Raw genomic sequence first — 21,612 nt, forward strand, 5'->3', positions numbered from 1 at the left:
GTACCTAGCAATGACAGCGGATAAAAAGGTTTAACAACTATTTGCTTTTCGTATATTATACAGAGAAATACTTGAAAAATGAAAGTCCTTATACCACTCCACAAAAACATCACTTAAGAGATGGCTATATAAAAACAGACGTCTGCGAATTGGATCCTACCAATTGTGAAGGTGAATGCAAAGGAGAACATTGTTTTTCAACAATAACATTGTATTTAATGACTTATTTTTAAATTTATTTTAAATTTTTTTTAAATAGTGTTTGTGCTCGTCAGAATCACAGTTGCTTTTAACAGTTTCTAAAATAAGGTAAGTAAGATATTTAAAAAATAAAAAATCAATCGAAATTTTTATAAAACCGCATCATACGAGAAACGAGATATTAAAAAAAAAAAAAAATACCATTTATTGACTAAATATTTTACACTAATTGCCATATCACTTTAAACTTAGACTTTGAATACTACATACTCAATCAAATACGTATCTCTAGGTACATACATATTATTGCTTTGGTAAAAATGTCTTAAATATTAAATTTTCAATATTATATCAAAATAATTGTATTTTTGGGATGATTTTTCTTACACAATTGCAAAACAACCAAAATTATTACTACTAATACTATTAGTTATTACTATATAACGTGTTACAGGTTGCTAGTCAGTTAAAGAATTGTTCACATAACTACATAGGTGTCTAAGATAGAAATAAAAAGTTTTTTTTTTATAATATTAAGTTCGTGCAGAGCGAAACATCTATAATATATTTCACTATAACATAGATTTACATCGTAAAATGTATATTATACTTGGAAAGTATTTCCTTTACTACAACACTATCAACATGTAGGTTTGAAATAATCTCCTTGTAAATATTAGATATTTCTGAAAATAAAAAATGTAACATATCATCACAATTTTTATACATTATTAAACACAAACATTTGACAACATTCCTTTCAATAAACACTTATTCCAATTTTAATTTATTTTAGTAGGTATTCTGAACATTTTATGATTTATAATAATATAATATTAAATATATAATAATGATACTATAATTAATTTATATATTTTTTTCTTTATCCTCGTCTAACATTTTAAATTTAATCATCAAAAAATAAAATCCCACCTTCAGGATTGGCATATTTGTAGACTTTAACTTTACAATAACAAAGTATTTATTTATTATTTTTTTTTTTTTGTTGGTTGTCAAATACTAAATAAAAAGTTTTGTAGATATTATAAATACCTGCCATAATATTATTAAAAAAATGAATATTGTGTTCATGCAACATTATTTTTTAACATTCTCAAATGATTTAAAAAATTAACTAAATATATAAACAAAACGAAACAATTAATCATTTTTGTATAAACTCAGTTCATAATAGGATTTTTAATGCTATAATTTACTATTGTTATTTTAAAATTAAAAACAGTTGTATACACAATTATTTTGTGCACAAAATAATTGTTTTAGTTTACTGATTTATGCCAATATAATATAAAATTAAATTAGAGTTTTCAGGGTTTTCATTTAAATATTCTAATTTCTAATAATTGTTTATGTATTTATACAACCAAAATTAAGAAAAATAATAAATTCATTATTTTATACTCCTTATTCCGAGTTTAAACTTTAAATTCTTTAGACTATTTACAATAATTAGTTTTGTTTATTAATTGTATTATATTATATACTATAGATAAAAATTTAGATAAAAATTATGAATGTGATTGACTTAACTTTTTTTTTTTTATTAAATAATTAAATAAAAATAACAAGAATGAAATAAGTTTTAGTTCATTTAAAATCTAACATTATATCAACTTATTTTTAATAAAATATAGTATGATAAATTAAAATAGTATTGTCATGTTATAATATTTAACTTGATGGGCAATAAATTATTTTAATCAAATATAACATACAAGTATAATTTTTAGTATGATATTTTAATTGAGTCAAATCTCTTAAAATCCATTAATAAATTAAGTAAAAGATATAGGTATTAAGTTTAACGAAATAATGCTAAATATTTACAATGTATTTATAGCCTCAATGAACAGGGATATTATCAACAGATTTTTAGTTAGTGAGTTTAAGATAGCCGGTTAAGTTTTACATAACATAGTTATAGTTTTTAACACAAATTTCTTAATATAGGAACTTCTATATATTTTTAATAAACCAAAACTAAAATGATTAATATTATATAAATTAAAATGAATTTTAATCCGCTCAGTTTTCTAAATTTTTCTAAATCGAATTCAAGTATTTTTTTGTTATCTATAATTATCTTAATGGTTGATATCAAAAAAACTGAATAAATTAATACTATATACTTACAAAACTATCCAGATTGTTTTTCAAATATCAATAATATATTTATTTAATGTTTATAAAATAATATTTATTATTTCAGTTGTTATAAATAATGAATAAATTATTATATTTAAACTTAAATAATTGCATAATTATATAATTTTATTAGTAGCAAGAAGTAAAAATACTACTGTGGACTGTGATTGAATTAAATTCCTAATGGTAATAATAAAAATATATAGGTATAGGTACGAAATTTAGCAAGTTATATGAATAATAAATATTAAAATATTGCATCCAAATAAAATTATTTTTTAATGTTTTTAAAACAATAATAATAATAGTAATATAGTCCGTTAACGTTATTATCATTTTTTTATTTTTTTACTTTTATTTCATAAAACTAGGCAATGTATTATATATATATATAATACTGGGTTTTATATTCTTTTAGAGTTAAAAAACACAAGCATAATTTTCTAAATTTATAGACATTATTTTTTTATTCAACCAACCTTGATTGCTTTTCTTAAATTACGAAGACTCGTTATAACTAGATAATGAATGAAAATAATAATAATAATAAATAATATTTATACAACTCTGTCCAACAGTAATTTTATTATTTAATGGTAAATAATTTTGAAATTACGTAGATATTCGTCTTGTTTAAATGTTCAATAATTGTGTATTAAGATACTAATGCTGAGTTGCATAAAAAAGCGATTCATTAAAATTTACCTAATGGTCCAATCATGGGCCACTAAATAATTTTTAAGTGCTCACGATTGATTCATTAAATTTTTAATGATTGATTATATAAACAGGTATAATTCAAAAACAATTAAATGTTCTACAATTAGGGAATTGATTAAGAACAACTTTTAAAATCGTCCGAATATTTTCTAAATATCCATACAGTATTGCAATTATAAATATTGAACAACTTTAGTAAGGCTATATTATAATATTAAAGCGTTTAACTGCACATAAAGTAATCACTTTTAAATTATTATTAAATAAAACCGTCACCATAGGATGTATATTGTATATAATATAGTAAACTATAAAACTCCTTTTTGATAAAGAGTAAAGACTTGAGTAAAGAATGTGCAGGAAAACCTTCTCTAGAATTTTTATTTATTTTCTTATCTATTCATATTTTTCAAAATGCATTTAATAGTTTTTCTTACGGTCTACGCCTGTATTGTAAGTTTAAATTCCTTTTCCAGAGTCTGTTTTGTTCCTTTTCCTATAGCAGTCTGCAATTTATCTTCATATCTATTCAATTAAAAACAATTTTGATGAACTAACTAACTGTCGATACTCAGCACACAATTTTGTATTTTTTACTGTTTCTAATCAATGCAATAATTCAATAAATTTTATATTTGTATACTAATAAAATAATACATAAATTACTAATGTTATAATAACCAAATCTTAAATTTTTCATTGCGAATTTTACATTTTTACTTATAAGTTATAAGTGATTATTGTTTTCACGGGAGTAGATTATCTAATAATTTCAAGATATCGTACGAACACAAGCTATGAACCATTATTTTATTTTTTAAAAAATCGATGGTTACGTCAAAATATGGTTATTTATTAAATGTGTACAATACTAATACGTTCATACCTCGAAGCGAGTTACGAATTACGATGAGAAGTCACGCGCCTTCTAAAACGTAAGCACTTCGTTGTTTGTTTTTACAACTTTGATATTCTCTTACTTTTACCATCGTGAAACAGAAACATTCTCGATTATCGGTTTTAATTTTTTTTTTCAATTGTTTTCCGCGTACGGAGACTGCAACAGCTGAGACCACGATATTAAGGAAAATATTATAAACTGCTATGTTGTGTTATGCGTGAACGGTGCACGACATTAATATTTAATATTGTTATCGTTAACAAGTTTACAACGGCAGCTGACGATTTTACGCGGATCGATGAGAGAAAATCGCAGTTTTTGACATCTTCCGTGATAATAACGCTGCGCCCCACAGCACACGAATCATATTGCCGCTCACTTATCATCGTGTGTCGTGCGTTGTAGTATATTAGTATAGTAGTATTAGTGTGTGGTAGTAGACTTTCCCCCCGACAAGAGGTCGGCGTAAAAGTTCGACGTGCGTTTCAAAGGAACGGATCAACGACTACATAAAAATAATCCCATCGAAATCGCCGTGGGACATTCCGCGCCCGCGCACGACTTGCCGTGCCATCGACGTCGTCGGGTTTAATTCAGCGTCGCGTTTAATAGCCGAATCATCGATCGATCGGTTTTCCTATATTATATTCGACCATTATTGCGAACTATGCACACAGTAGGATACACATAGGTAAATCGTTAATTGTCGAGTATGTCGTCCAGCATACAGTATTGTATCCACTGGACTTACGAGACGTCGTCGACCTTGATGTGCGCGCGACCCGACCGTTGAAAACACTGCAGACTCATCGATCTCGTATGACCCTTATATAATAATAACAACAATTTAATGATATTAATAAATCGATTCAATGCTTAAGAGGCGGTTTTATAAAGTGTACATCAACAATAGTTACTGTTCTCCCGAATGGTTTCGCGTGTTTGCCGCGAGCAAACATTGTCGGCGAATTTTATAAAAAAACGCGATGCTCATCGCTCATCTATTCGTATGCAAATCCGACAAAAATGGCCGGATCACGATCACCCGAATATTAAACACTCCGGGCTGATGACAAATCAAAAAGTAAAAATACGACTATAATACGCCACAACCGCCACATATAATATGTGTACATGTAATATTATATATTATAACGTATACTTATATACTTACCTCGTAATATAATATAAAGCTACTTGAGTGTGAAGTTCTTTATCGTCGTCGGTCGGCCGGAAATCAAAACGTTACGAAATAACCATCATCGCGGCGTAATTGGTCCCGGTGGATCGTGATAATCCACGAAGACACTTTCACGGAATGACGACGAATGACCTTTGCCAGGGGGGCTGGGAGAGAGGGTCAAGTGACTTATGCATTTTCACTTTTTCCTTTGCTTTACTTCCCCGCTAACAACAAAACAAACGCGCCGCTATACCATGTGTACATTGTACATATACGGCAAAACAGTATAATATAATGCGCTGCGTTTGTTTATATAGGTAATTTATTATGCATATGTATTATATACACACGAATAATATGTAGTTGTGTTTTTTCCACGAGAGATTACATTTTAATAACATTTGCATAATAACAGAAACGGATTAATATTCGTCGGGGTTTTTGTTTAAACAATAATATGTAAAAATCGTATGAAACGAAACAAATTGTTGATGCGTATGATGGTTACGATTTTCTATTATTTAAACGTGATTGAAGGTATGTTATAATAATTTTAAGTATCATTGTATTTGTGTTTATCTATGTGAACAACTATTTTAATTGTTTTTTTTCAAATCGAAACTATATCAATGTACAAGGAATAAAGTTTCATAACGCAGTTATTTGATTACTGCAGTGTTATTTTTAATTATAATATGGAAGTTCAATTTAAAACCATATATGTATACAATACGATAGTATTGGTATAGATGTACCTCTTTACAATTACCTATTTTTTTTTCGTTTTTCCAAAATATTCGATCGTTACACAACATACTGATATAATAACAATATTATACAAATTATATATGTATACGTATTATATGTACTCGCAAAAAAATCATTGTTGTAAGAATTTTTCGACGACATTTCTTATTTTAAAGTAATTTTACGGTTTGGAATTTCTGTAGACTAGCTGGGGAAAACGAATCAAGTTTACGATCACGGGTGCATTAGCCATTAGCATTCTATAGATATAATAATATAATCACCTACAGTATTATGTTGTATACTTTTCCTGAAGTGTATTTTAGTTATGCGCGCACATCTTACCAAGACAGCTCATTAATTTACATAATATTTATTAAAGATATAATAATATAGCGTCTCCTAATTGAGGGATTTCATATTAGTTGCGGTGTAAATGTATTTTTGCAGAGGAAATGTTGGTATAATTCTCACAGCCGAATTATGAAAAGAAAATTATGAAATGTGTTGCATTTTATTATTTAAATGACCTACAAACAAAATTATAACTTCAAGACTAAAGTAAATATCGTAAATGTGATGCGCAAGTCAAATGATTTTAAGTATTATTCATAAACACATTCAAAAATAAATTCTCATATCATTGCAAACGTAATTTTGTACTTATTACACAAATAAATAGCTAACATTTCATAATAATATAGTTTTACTTAATATGCTATAATAATATAAAAGCAACATTACAAAAATAAATTAATTTAACTTTTGTGCATAAAATTATTTTTATAATATTTCATTCCATGTGCTATTTTTATATAATAAAACACCTTAATAAGGCTTATACTTTTTCGAGTATTTTAAGTACTTACACATTACTCTAACATAATTAATTTTTTTACGATATAAGCTCAAAAATATATTTTAAAATATAATCTAATAGTTAATAACTTGGGCGTGAATTTAAATGTTCTGGAAAACAAGAAAAAAGCTTTTAAAAATATGATTTATAAAACACTAATAATATTACATGACTTAAAAATAATGACCTTAAAAATTGTTTTTAACATAATTTTAAACAAAAATCTATTGTATTTATATTAAATTTACGGAATTTTGTATTATTGCGATTAATTGATGCTAGTCATAAATAAAATGTCGTATCTAATTCTATATATCAAACTATTGTGGAGCCACCAACGTTTTTGTCTGATATATAAAAGTAATATATGTAAATTGTAATGACATGTAATATTTCAACACATTAAAGTGTAATAAATAAATTTTAAAAAAATCTAATACGTAGTAAAATCTAAAGCAAAATAAATAATACCTATTTGGTTATTTGTGGAATATTTTTTTTATAAAACATACGAAAAATTTACTGAAAAAAAAAATTTAAATAAAGTTTCATTTTGAAGTTCTTTGATGTGTGAAATGAATTTTGTGCTTGAAAAATAATGTCTTAGAACATTCAGAAAAATATGATTTACTCTTAAATCCGAGTCATACTATTAATATATCAGACTTTTTTAATTATAAATCAACAAAAATATAAAATATGTTTTAAAGTTTATATCATATAAATAAAATAAGTAGTATATACCAATATTTTATATATTGAACGTATGCCGCAAAATAAATGCTTCTATTAAATTAACTTATTATTTTACGAGTACGTTTCTCTGGAATCGGGTTTATGATTTCATAGAAATTGTAAACTAACTTAAAGTTTGATTAAAAAAAAATTGTTTATACGTCAAAACGTAAGATTATGTTGGGTAAAAAAAAAAAAGATAAACCCACGTCCTTAAAAACGATTTAATGTGACTTGAATTTCGAAAAAAATAGAATTATTGAGAATTTATTTGGGTAAACAAAAAATATATGCAAACGTACTAACAATATTGTATGGTAGTTATTTTTGGTATACCAAAAACGACGTGTTGAAAATATTCGGATAGTATAACGAAAATAAACATGTATGTAAGCCGCACGTATGTAAGTATTATTATTATTATTCACAATCCAAGACTGTCTTGCATAAAGTGGCACTTGTTATTTCGAAAAATGAAAAAATATTGCTCCAATTCACTAGCATTTTTAATCATTGTAAAAAAAACGTATTAGGCACTATAGAAAAAAAAAATACAAATACCACCAGGAAACGCTTTTGACCATTCGGTTTATTTCTCACAGTAAAAACGAAAAAGGCATGCTCGCAATAAAAACTGACTAATTAATTCGGTCAAGATCAGTCCCGCGTTTATTTATTCGGTAAATAAATAACGTAGGTACCCGAACAGTAGTTTACATTTCATCACGTCGCGATGCATAATATTCGGCGTATATATACTTACGAATTCCGCGTTTTACGGCCAACTATATTGTGTGTGTGTGTGTGTGCACGCGCGCTTGCTCGCGTACGCAGTTAAATAACTTGTTACACGTCTGATTGCTATATTATTATATTGTTGTTCTGAAAATATTCCAAAATATACGAAAAACTTAAAACAAAAATACGAGGAATTAAAAGTAGGTTTATTAAATAACAATAAACCCGAGCATCCAGTAATTAAATGGCTTGTATACGCAAATGGTTCTCACGGTTTTTCGCCCCTCCTCTCTTACAGTGTTTTTGTTATAATATTATACATTACGTTACGTACATAGTTAGAATATTAGTCGAATGAAAAATAGGTACTATTGTAATATTACACATATATGTATATGGTGTCTTGTTTAATTATAAATTATAGTGATCCTAGGAAAATGCAAGTGATATAACGAGTAAATTATATCACATCTATATACATTACAATTACACATTTACACCCACATAAATTATTTCAACTGTAGTACACGTTATTATTATTATTACTATCATTATGCACAATGTACGTGTGAATGGTATGTACCTCGTAAAATGTATAGGTAACACTAAAATTTCGTCAAACATGATGAATGTTACACACTGCACAACGGCAGGCCGACGAAATAACTTATAATATTTGTATGACTTCTTTACACATTCTGCATATAAAAATAATTTAACGCGAATAACTATGTTATATTATAGTTACGACCGAATGTAAGCTCCAAAAAATATCTAATACACTTCACTAAGGAGATAATAAAAATTTTAAAACTTTCAACTACAACAATATGTTTTATTATATTTTCAGCTATGATGCCAAGAATATTATTTTATGACCGAAATTATGTGACATTAATCTTTTATTTAGATTTGCTAATGTTTTATTTATCCTGAACTCTGACGGAATCTTTTATGACGATTTATGAATAAAATTTTCTTTCAAAAATTTAATATTTTTCATCAATCGTAGTATTATAATATTAAATATCATTGTACGTCTAGAAATAAAGTGTATAAACCTTGAATCAATACTCAGTAGATATAAATTAATAGTAATAATAACTTAACTATCGAGATACTTTATTTTTAAATATCTTGTTCATCACTGAATATGCCTTAAAGATTATTATAGTAACTACTTCATAATGTATGAGTAATATTTTTTTTTTTTTTTTTTGATTAATGAAAGTCTAACAATAATCGTTCAAAAGATATATTTGTAAAATAGTTAAGGCCTTTAGGTTTTGCAATTTATGTACCTACATAACATATTACAATATACAATCGTTATTATTTATTGTTAAATACACTTAATAATAAATATGTATTATATACACCTAAAAAAACAACGGAAATTAAAATTATGACTTATAATAAACGAACACTATAATATATATAGGTAATATAATTTAATAATAAAATGTATCGTACAAACTATTATCTTAATTTCAAATATTTTTTGTTGCGGTATTTTAATATTATCAATGTATTATAATCCATCATACTATATTTTTATGACAGGAAATTTCTATCGTCTCTGTGGCTTTTTTCTGAATATTAAATAAAACAATTAATAATATCAATATGCACCAATTACATATCAACAACTCATGTTTACCGAATGTATATCATTGTTTTGTCAAAAATATTTTGGAAAATTAATAGAGATAAATATCTATTTAAAAAGTATTATAAATAAAAAATATATTATATTATTAAACAATATAATACAATACTATTCGATATTATATTATATTATATTGGTAACCGAGTATATTATCCATATTCCACATATAATACTCGTATTTATAACGAACAAAATTAAAATATTATGTACATATCATAAATTATATGATTATGTTTTTGAAAATATATTTTAAAACAAATGTTAGCACAGGTAAAATTCACTCATTTTACATATTATATCACACATGGCCGACTATATTACGTTTATTAAATTAATAAAAATACAGTGAAAACGGAATGGGCTTTTAGGGTTTTTTTTCCTAGACTGACTACGGCATATAGAGGTCGAAAAATGTGCTTTTTTTATTGGCATAACTGGCGTGGTGTAATTTGCATTGATATCTCTCTAGAGAAATACCAAGCCACAATGTATACATAATATAAGCCTAAAGAAATAAAATTAAGTTGAAATGCTAATGAATGACCTCACGATAGAGAAAAGTACTACTAATAACGGTGGTTATTTGTATAACAATGATGATCCCAAACGCAAAGAATATTCTTCATCTAAGAAAAAAATAAACGATGTAATGAGTCTCCTTCTGATAATGATCTGCAATCACGTACAGGGTTTTTTTAACATTCATTTCTGTGTTCGTTATATTATTTTAATACCAAAAACCGTCGTGAAATAATCAAATAATAATTATCTCCTCGGGATATAAGATTTTATTTTTAAAGGTTTTTGTGGTAGTATTATGAAACGACGTTTAATAATTGATGTAATTCAATTAAATCAAATATTTTACCAAAACTCGGGTTCACATAATTTAAACAGTAATTAATTTAGGATCTTAAATATATAAACATAAATATTGTATTTTTTCCTTTATATATAAATACCTATCTCATAATTGAATATAAAATATTTAAAATTTACATAATTACTTAATGTCTTTATATACAATTCAACATTTATTTATAAATGTTGAATTAAACTCAATCATAATTTAATTTATCCTATAATAAATACGACTAATAAAATTAAAATTAAAAATAATTATAGATTTCGAAAAATAATATTTTTATATTTAAAGAAAATTATACATTGTGATTTATGAATAAATTGTACACGTCTTATTGAATATTTAAAAATAATATATTATATTAGAAATATATAACTTATAGATACCGCGAGTCTCGTAAAAAGTACCAGATTTTAGATTTAATCACTTAATTTTAAGTACTTTTTTATTTACCAGACTTAAATAAAAACAAAAATAAAGCTATTTAAGGCAGTACATAGACTTTTTTAATAAACCTTAATTTATCTGTCAGCTATAATAAATATATAGATGTTATCTTTCGAGTAACAATGCTCTAAAAATTACCTCTAGTGAATGTTATATTATAATAAAAAGTTGTATTTAATAAAATTATAGCATTTCAAAGTATAACTTATTAAGAATAAGATGTACGTATAAGTTACGTAGTATCCAATTAGAAGTAAATTACTTTTAACTATAAATTTGTTTAAGTTTTATTCGTATTTAAATAATAGTAATAATAATACTTTCTTGCTTAATTATACTAAAATTAAAACTTATAAATTATAAGATTAAATATAAATATATTTAAATACAATTTAGTAACCAAAAAAAAACTTATTTTATTTAAAATAGGTACCTATCTAAAAACATTTTTATCAACATTAGGTAAAGTTATTCCAAACAAATCAATCTCAAACTATATATTACTCGAATCAATAATAAAATAAATGTTACAATTTGTAATACCCATTATCCAATATTATATTTTAATTCTATCATTTAAAACAATGAGCTAAACAAAAATAAAGATTTATTCAAATATTATGTACCTACTGTATTATATATGTTTTATTACAAATACATATTTAATCTTTTTTTGTTATGTATAAGTCAATTATTTTGATGAAACTTAATAAACTTGTAAAAAAAACGGCAGGTAAGCAAATTTAATTTTACACCTGATAAATGCAGTTTTAATTTTCTACGATTGGTGGTTAGTTAATAAACAATAGTTGAGACTAAATCACCGATACAAGTTTTTTTATTTAGATGTATTTATAAATTGTTGTTATAATACAGTGTTGCTTTCTTTGTTAGATGTGAAAAAAATATGATACTTTAGAAACTTTCGTATGTATCTATAATTAACAATGTAGAATCTCGCACAGAGGTATTTATGGAAAATATTCATGAAATTATTATTATTCCTTGGGTGTCTACAATACATCGGCTCCCACGAGCTCGTAACCCATTCTCTTTCTTCCAAATTCCAATTTATTTTCTAATAATAATCTTGTTATTACTGTTACTATTATAATAAGATATATTATTGGCGTTAGTCTCGTTTTAAATATTTTTCGTTAAAAAAAAATATATATATTGTACCTCGTAATTTTTTCGACTATTAATCTTTGAAAAACGAATTCTTTAAAAAAAAAAAAAACCCCGGTGAAAGGAGTATAGATAATCCATCAAATTCAAATAAAAACGTCGGTAACTCGAGTTCCCACTCTAACCACCTGAAAATTCGATCTATATTATATTATTAGAAACTATCTCTATATATACTTATATATCCATATCCAATACACTTAAAGATCATTAATTCTTACATATATGTATCTTTTATAGATCAATCTGTCACGATGACCCGTCATTGGGCAACGAGTTTGTTAATCATTGCACAGATATACAACGCAGTAAGAGAAATCGAGTGACACCACTTAAAATAACAATAACTAACATTATTACCATAATATAACGTAATTGTCTTTCAGGCATTGGGCGTGGAATTCAGCGATAAAGCTCTATTCGTCAAATCCGATGACATAAGAAAAGCAAGAGGTAAACAAAGTGGAAAGTGCGATCGGCGCGTACTGTCCGCATCGTTAATATGTTTTATTTGACTTGTTCACATTTCAGAAATTCACACGAAAGTGGCCAAAATAGCTCCAAATCCTATGGACCAGACGGTAGACCACATACTCACGTGGTTACAGACAAGATATCAAAATCAACAGAACCAGCGTTCGGGTAATATCATACGAGTTATTGAATTAATATATTTTAAACAATTAAATTCACTGTAGCCTCGGAACAATTATGTAATATTATACACACGTAAACAATGTAAGCAACTCGTATTAAATTAATCATCTCTAATCTCTGTATCATGACCGTTGTATCATAGTAGACTGAACAAATTTTAGAACGGAATTCATTAGAAAATAAGCAATTGTTTGATTTAAATAATTATTGTATTGAAATCATACGTTGATCGATTTTTGATTTTTACTTGACCGTTTTAGTATTGCATCATTTTATACGTTACTCTTAAAAGTTCATTTATTTTATACCAAATAAGTGAAGTATCATATTGATAACGAATTCATTATGTTTTTTTAGCTCGCCAGAACAACGAACAGCGTCCTCGCCCGTTCGTGGTGTCTCCTGCTCAATCGGACTACAGGGGTTATCTTCCTCCGCAACCACCACCCCAACCGGAGTTCAACATACCGACGACCTCATCACAATATCAACCAGCAGCCACTCCGTCCGCAAATCCATTTTTCGTACAGTCTGCCGAACCCAGTCAGACGGTATCACCCCCACCACCTTCGGATGACACACCGATACAGCCTCTTGCACCAGTTGCGGGAGCTGAATTACAACCCTCGTCGTCACCAGACGTCTCGACACAAACACAGGGCTTCGTAGATATTTCGCCGACTAGTTTTCAATCCACTAATCAACCTCTGCAACCAGAATTGGAAAACCCAGTAAACCTCCAATTCAACAACAACGATATTACACACCCGCCACATATACACGAGATGAACGTGCAGTGTTCGAAAGACATGATGACCATTAACGTAGAATTTAACAGACCTTACTATGGGGTTGTTTATTCAAAGGTCGGTACAATAAATTGTTATTCTATGAATAGGCATTTCATAAAAATGACATTATCTGATTTAATTCCCATCAGAAATTTTCGCTTTCTCGGAATTTATACGTTATAAGCCATCCTTGAAATAAACAAACACAAAAGTCTCCTACCCCTTCTTCTAGCCAATTCTAGGAAATATGAGAAGTTAATATTACGTTGTGTCTATATTGATAGAAAGCGATTAATATGCTACTATGATAATATTATATATTTGCCCTCTCATTCAAATACTTATGCATCGTTTATTTTTTGTTTATGGATGATGCAATTACGTATTCAGGAGCTTTCTATGGTGTGTTTGAATACCTCTAAACAATAAAAAAATATGTATAATTTTAATTTTTTAAATTCATAATAACTGAAAATTATTGTACTTCTAATCATTTAGATCTAAGATTTTTAAATTAATATATTTTGTTTTATTATAATGTCTATCTACCTGCTACTAACTTGATAATATTATTAAGTTTATAATTAAAGTAATAATATTGTTATCAACAATAACGATATTTCATTAATTAAGGTTTTTTCGTTAAACGATAATTGAGAACGTCTATAATTATTTTTGATTATGAATAGGTACCTAACAAAAGTTTGTATTTTCTATGTACAAACCGTACACCATTCCAAAAAATCACCTTATCATGATACTGGCGGCTACTGTGCTGGCAGAATACCTAATGATTATTATTTATTGTAAAATGTATAGGACCCGCACATAGCGTTCGATGGGTCGTTCGACGCACGCAAATTCCTAGTAAATCCGTCTAACCACGCGCGCGAGAAATACCGAGCGGTTTAACATGTCATTATTATATTCGATCTCTGATGATAAACACATAATTGTTCCACCTAGGGGTTCTACAATACACCGGAGTGCAGATATGTGAACCCGAATTCCGGCCAGACGAAGTATTCGTTCAAAGTGATGTTGAACTCTTGCGGGACGCGGTTCGTCGATGAGTTTTCTTCGGGAAAACAGGCATACTTGGAAAACGTACTGGTCATACAAAACGAACCGGGAATTCAAGAAGTAAATATCAACTATCGCGTTTTTCTTACACTTATGTATATAAGTGATTGATTATATAATAATAATCATGACAATTTGTTTAGGTATGGGACGTCATACGTAGTGTCAGATGTCTGTGGGAAGGTAATTTGAACAAAGCTCTGTCTATCGCGTTGAATATTGGTATGTTGAACCAGGAAGTAGTGACATTCAGCGGAGATACGGCGACTGCCCGACTCGATATCCAAGTAACGACGACGATATTATTATTTTTACTATATTTTTCAATAAAATAATAAAACCTCTCGTACTTGACTAACGTTAGTCAAACAATTTATTGTGTTTCCCAAACGTCATATTTTTAGATAAATAATATAGGTACCTACTTTTAATAAGATGCATACACAACGAGCAAGTGTTGAGCTAAATTCTGTTAAATTAAACAACTAAATCAATAGTAGTATGATAATAATATGTTTGTAATAAGTAATAACTTAAAACTATGTTAGCTATTCTCAATTACTTAGTAAAATTGTTAAAATAAAGTTTAATTTAAACAAGAAAAATCGTTGAAAAATTTAACACGTAATTAATTTTTGAACAAAAATTATACTAAACTTTAATGGATTGACATGTACATAAAATTATATGTCAAGCCACCGTTCGTACATTCATATTATGTTATATTTTAATAATTAATTCAAACTTTATCACGGTAGCTTTTATTATTATTATTATTATTATGAAATTCTCTCGTTTCAATCAAAAACTGAACTCCTACGCGTTTTAATATACGTAACCCAATCATTATTAATAATATATTTTTACAGCACAATACTTAAATATAAATTGTATTATATATTTAAAAATGTATGTTCGATTTTCGTTGTGAAAGTGGTGTATAATGAAATTTACAATACAATTACATAATGCATTTATAATATAGTTTCCCGATGGGTACCTATATTATGTATGATGTATCTGGAAATAAAGTAGGTGCTTACTCGTAAATAATATTGATATAATAGAAAGTATTGTCTAAAATGTACTAAGAAAAAAAGTAGGTAGATACTTGAGAAAAACCAATTACGAAACAAAATATTATTATAGGTACCTACTTGTACTTACAAATATAAACATAATTTATATTTTTATTAATACAATTATTTAATTTTTTGTTTAAATTATCGATATATTATATAATATAATTGCCTACAACAGCTATTCATGATTAAACCGAGCAAAAAAAAAAAAAAAAGAAAGATGATGATAAATACAAAATGGTTTAAAAACATTTGTAAACGTTATATTAGTTAACAAATTACCTATTTAATGACAACTGTATTAAACATATAAAGCTATAGTAGATACCTATACCTATTATATATATCATGATATTATGATATTATGTCATGAAATAACATTATACAACAGATTATAATATGAAATAGGTACTATTAGTATACTAATTATAATTATCAAATTATTTTTATTAAAATAGTTATAAAAATGATTATTATTTTATTATATTATTTATTTTTTTAATGTTTTAATTCAAATATTAAGAAGATAATATAGTTGTTGAACTACTCGTATTTTTTTTTCTATAAACATACTTTTTTCTGAATGCTTTTTACTCTTTTTATACCAATATACTTTTTTATGATTACTTTTTTTCTAAATTTTTATAGTACTATAATATGTGAACAAAACACTATATTTTTTCTATGTCCTTATTTTATTATTTATTTGTTGTTATTTTTTATGGGAAAAGATTATTTAAAATTTTTCTTTACTAACAATCGACGACGCGTGTACTTGCAGGCCGGCAAAGGACCGTTCGCTCCGATCGCTAACGGTCTAGTAAAAATCGGAGAGACCATGACACTGGTGGTGACGGTGGATGGTGACCCCGGATTTAACATCTTAGTAAGAGAATGCGTAGCCCGTGACAACAACCCAGAGTCGGGCAATCAACTGCAGCTGACCGACTCCCAAGGATGCGTGGCGAAACCCAAACTTTTCGGTAGCTTCCAGACAACGACAAACCCGGCTACCGGATCGTTGATAGCTTACGCATACTTCCAAGTAAGTACTTGTATAATATATATTATAGTAAGCATAATATGTATTGCGCCATACTAAGTTATTGAATAATATAAACTTTGTATTCATTTGACAATCTAGAGAGGGGGATCATGAATAGTATACAAGCATAAAAACTTTCAGACGTTTTTAATATTCTCTAGAACAGTGAAATGGTTCCCGAAAACTCGTATCTATTAATATTTAATATTTAATATAAAATGATAATTTATAATAATGTAATTTAATTTGTAGTATTGCGCTTCTATACCGATTACAATAGTTATAGTATACAGGGTGTATCATATTATAATATAATATTGTAAATTGCTATAAAAAAATTACTTGTTAAAAACATAATTTTTCATATTATTTAAATTATATTTTAACGATTTCTAACCATGCCCATGCGTTCGAAAACTTGGCTAAAAGTTATGGATAATATTTTTGGCTACAACCGTCGCCCTGCCACTATTTATCGACACCGATGATAGATTAATTGAAACCGATGATTGATATCGATATAAATTGCAAGTTATATATAGTTTGTTAAATATATTTCGAATTATTATTAATACTTTATAGGCTTTCAAATTTCCGGACGTCATGGACCTGTTGATCGAGTGCAACGTCGAACTGTGCAAATTCAACTGTCAGCCGTGTTCAGACACGAATCAAGTGAGTATACGAAATACATAATATTATATATGTATAATACAACATTGATAATTTCGATAATGCACAAGTTCAACGATAAATATTATAACACTTGTCGATTTTGTTGAAGTGGCGAAAGTAACCCGTCAAATTATAATAATACGATTGTTAACATTTATCAAGTTCAATACTTCGAATGCGATTCGCTTAATAAACAGCTCTGAGTAGTGTATTGGGTACCTAATCGACGTTTAAAACGGTTTTTTAATCTATGATGGCACTTATACGCGTCCAGTATAGTATAGATCGGGTTGTCGGAAAAAGGTGCGTCTGTATTCGGTTATCCCTATCATAATATTATTACTTATGTGGTATTGTCTATTATACAACGACCATCGTAGAAATTTCCGGAGAAAATAAATCCAAAGAAACCGCGTGTAAAGAATAAAATGTATTGTGCCCAAGTATAGAATAGCCGGATAAACGCTCACCTGCCGTACGTAGGTATATATTATATGCGTTATAATTATATGTCATGACGCGGTGCGATATACGCAATCGCATAGCGTATTATAGACAAGTAGGTACCTACCAGATCGTATAAACTGTAATTTATATAATTATATTATCATCCGTTTAATAATTATAACCTACGCATAATAATATATACTTATTATGTACCGGCGGTGCAGATGTCCACCGGACTTTTGCCGATTGTTTCGGCGATTCCGCGGGAGATCGAAAATTATTTGAAACGCGGTGTAAAACGCGGAATGTATCAATCAAGACATCATTGTTATGTACGATGAATTATAATAATCACCGGGAATCGAGATATAATAACAATATTATACTGCTGGTTATGTCTTGTTATTTTTTTTTCACCAATTTCTCCGTTCTCCAGCGAAATCGGTATTTTTTTTATATTTTTTTATTAATATAATTACCTATTATTTACAATCTGTTAAATAATTTTCCTTGCGCACTACATAATATAATATAATACCTATTTAAAAACAAAACTGCACGGTCGCATAGTGAACCGCACGACCGTCTGACTGGCTGGGCTTTCACTCGTGGATGTCACAGGTCACGATCACGCGCATATAGTAATAATAACAATAATAATTGTTCCACAGAAAATCGATCCCGGTCGTAAAAGACGAGACGTGCACAATATTGCGACGAACAATACGATCAATACGTTCGACGACAGTGCGGATTCCATGATGTTGGTCGGTCGCGTACACGTATACTCGCCCGACGACCTGCTGGCCGACAATTTCAATCAGACCGCCACCGACGTGCTGGATCCGCTGCAGGCGTTCACGACGGGTAATAATAAAACGACGATAGTGATGATAATGATGACGATGATGATGGTAGTAGGTAGTAGCAAATAATAATATCGACAGCACATAATACAACAGGCGATATTGTAGGTGCTGCCCAGGTAGTAGATAATAATATTATTGATATATTATTATTCCGTCGTCAAACGAAAAAATTAAAACTTTGTCGTCCTTATATACATCGAAATCGATTAATTGTTTATTTTCATAGAGTGGCGGGTTATATAAGTACGTTTAGCATATTATTATTATAATATTATTCATAATGATTTTACGCGTCCAGATGAAAATGGTCGACGACGATAATTCCGAGAAGGGTTAGGTTATTTATTTGGTTTTAAAAAAAATATCGTATTATGTTATTGTTATAAATTGATCACGAACAACGTTTCATATTATTTGGTATATCATATAAATCTTTTATAAACAATCGAAAATTTAAATAATCGTATAACTAAAAAATACGGATTAGCTATATCGTACAATATAACATTACCTAACGGAGTATGTAGATTGCTGTAGGTACATAACGAGAATGGATTAACATTTGTATTTTATACTATGTAATAATATAATGTACGAGCTTTTTCTAAAACTTGATTTAAAATGTAATACATAATGCTAACCTAGCACTTTTAAAATCTGTTTGTTATCTTAGCTATACTGAACCCCAAATATGTAATGGTGCAAACGTATCTAGTAATTATTATGGTATCTGATAAAATCATGAAGCAAATAAATAATTAAACTTTAGCGTCGTCGTTCAATACTTACGATAACCTCGTTACAATGTAAGGAAATGTTATGCTAAGTTGAAAGTGGTATCTATAATTTATAAGACGTATCATATCGTATTGTGTTATTAATTAACTACTCACCCTTCAAGCAATCCTTAGTTTAAAAGATTAAGACGATTTCAACTAATCACTGGAGTGGAACGATAGTTAATACGTGAAACTGCATTCACAAATAAGTTACATTTTAGCAATACATAAACCTTCTATAATAGTATATTGTTATTTTAACATTATTTTTTTCTTAAAAACGTATTTAGTTGATGATACGTGGTATTTAAATAACCATCGATCTTGTCCATAATTAAGTAGGCGTTAAGAGCTATATTTACAAAATCAACAATATTAACTTTCACTTACAACATAATTAAACACACAAACATTTATATTACGCTAATCTGTAAAGAAGATAACGACTTGAATAAAGTGAATTTTTATTTATGACTTAATATAGGAAGCGTGCAATAAAATTATTATTTTTTTTTAATTCTCGTAAAATGAATATCATCGTTAAAGTTAATTAATTAAGCATGCATATTTTTAATTTTTATGCGCGAGGAGTTTACGCATTAACACCTATAAGTATTTCCAAAAATGTTATGCTATTTACAGTATAATTAAAATTATAATATTATGTAAATACGTTCATATTTGATAGTTTTTGATAGCACAAGAAAGTTATTTTTTTTCCCCGAAGCGTTACATCTTCTTTAAAATATATTTTTAACTCGGTGTAAACTATCATATTAAGCTCTTGACGTAACATTTTTTTTTCTCTTTTGATACTCAATTTACTGTTTAATATTGGTTTAAGGTAAACACGAAATCATAATATTATTATGCGACTCTAACTACCTACCACTATATACCTTAAGTTTTTTTCCTCTTTGAACGATAATATTAATAATAATAAAAGCTTTGCTATAGGTATGTTAACAGTTTTTATTTTACATACAGTTTAGGTATATCGTCAGTTTTTATCTCATTATATTATAATATTTTAGTATTTAGTTTCATATCAAACTTTTACAGTATAATAACGATTAAACATAATATAACTCATGAATTTGTATGTATACACACAACTGTACATCATAAAACACACCTAATATTATGACGTTTATAATATTAGTTTATATAATTAAAATTTAATAAATTATTAGTCACTTGTGATCTGTTTGCAGGCGACAGAACTTTGTGCATCTCGTCAAAAAAGTTTTACATGACATATTCGTTTATGGTCGCAGTGACATTAATATCAAGTGCAATGAGTATGATTCTGTGGATTCGATTACAACGCAAGATCTATAAAGATTAAAAAGTCACTGTAAATATAGAAAATATGTTTTAGATGATTTTTTTTTGAAAATAAATTTTATTGTGTTTCTTTCGATTTGTCACTTAAAAATATACTTGAACGCCTGTACAAAAAAACAGTTTTCAATTGTTTTATATTAGTGATAATCGATAATTTAAGATACTTATTATATAAACATATTATAAACATTTATAAAGTGTATAATGTATTTATATATTTTATAAATGGAAAATGTGCTATTTTTTACAATTTTTTTACGTTTTTTATATTTGTAAATTTTATTAGGTACACTAGAATATTATCTAAATATATATTTAGCACTTAATTTCTATTTTTTAAACTATATATCTTATGAAATGTACATAATAAGAAAAATGTTTGTTTGAGTAATGTGTATGAATTTTATAAGTGAAATAA

General features: G+C 27.4%; 1 protein-coding gene across 4 annotated transcripts; it reads left to right on the forward strand.

Annotated features, from left to right (window-relative positions):
* Nucleotides 1-65: 65 nt before the first annotated feature.
* Nucleotides 66-21,573, forward strand: LOC114120454 (uncharacterized). 4 transcript variants are annotated; one of them, XM_027982361.2, is made up of 12 exons: nucleotides 66-171; nucleotides 260-309; nucleotides 12,660-12,727; nucleotides 12,806-12,872; nucleotides 12,951-13,061; nucleotides 13,434-13,942; nucleotides 14,834-15,010; nucleotides 15,094-15,237; nucleotides 16,814-17,077; nucleotides 17,660-17,752; nucleotides 18,871-19,066; nucleotides 21,062-21,573. In XM_027982361.2, the coding sequence occupies exons 3-12, from the start codon at nucleotides 12,674-12,676 to the stop codon at nucleotides 21,193-21,195; spliced, it is 1,749 nt and encodes a 582-aa protein (XP_027838162.1). In that variant the 5' UTR covers nucleotides 66-171; nucleotides 260-309; nucleotides 12,660-12,673; the 3' UTR covers nucleotides 21,196-21,573. The 4 variants fall into 4 exon arrangements, with proteins under 4 accessions (XP_027838162.1, XP_050057050.1, XP_050057049.1 ...); XM_050201093.1 differs by having other exon boundaries at nucleotides 144-309; XM_050201092.1 differs by lacking the exons at nucleotides 66-171; nucleotides 260-309 and adding an exon at nucleotides 5,580-5,708 and having other exon boundaries at nucleotides 12,966-13,061.
* Nucleotides 21,574-21,612: the final 39 nt, after the last annotated feature.

The sequence above is a fragment of the Aphis gossypii genome, chromosome 2 (genome assembly GCF_020184175.1).
Source record: "Aphis gossypii isolate Hap1 chromosome 2, ASM2018417v2, whole genome shotgun sequence".
NCBI lineage: Eukaryota > Metazoa > Arthropoda > Insecta > Hemiptera > Aphididae > Aphis > Aphis gossypii.

Coding starts and splice junctions, on each gene's coding strand:
- LOC114120454 (XM_050201091.1), top strand. CDS start 5,642: ATGAAACGAAACAAATTGTTGATGCGTATGATGGTTACGATTTTCTAT. Junction 5,709..12,659: donor TTATTTAAACGTGATTGAAG/GTATGTTATAAT, acceptor TATCTTTTATAG/ATCAATCTGTCACGATGACC. Junction 17,078..17,659: donor TAGCTTACGCATACTTCCAA/GTAAGTACTTGT, acceptor AATACTTTATAG/GCTTTCAAATTTCCGGACGT.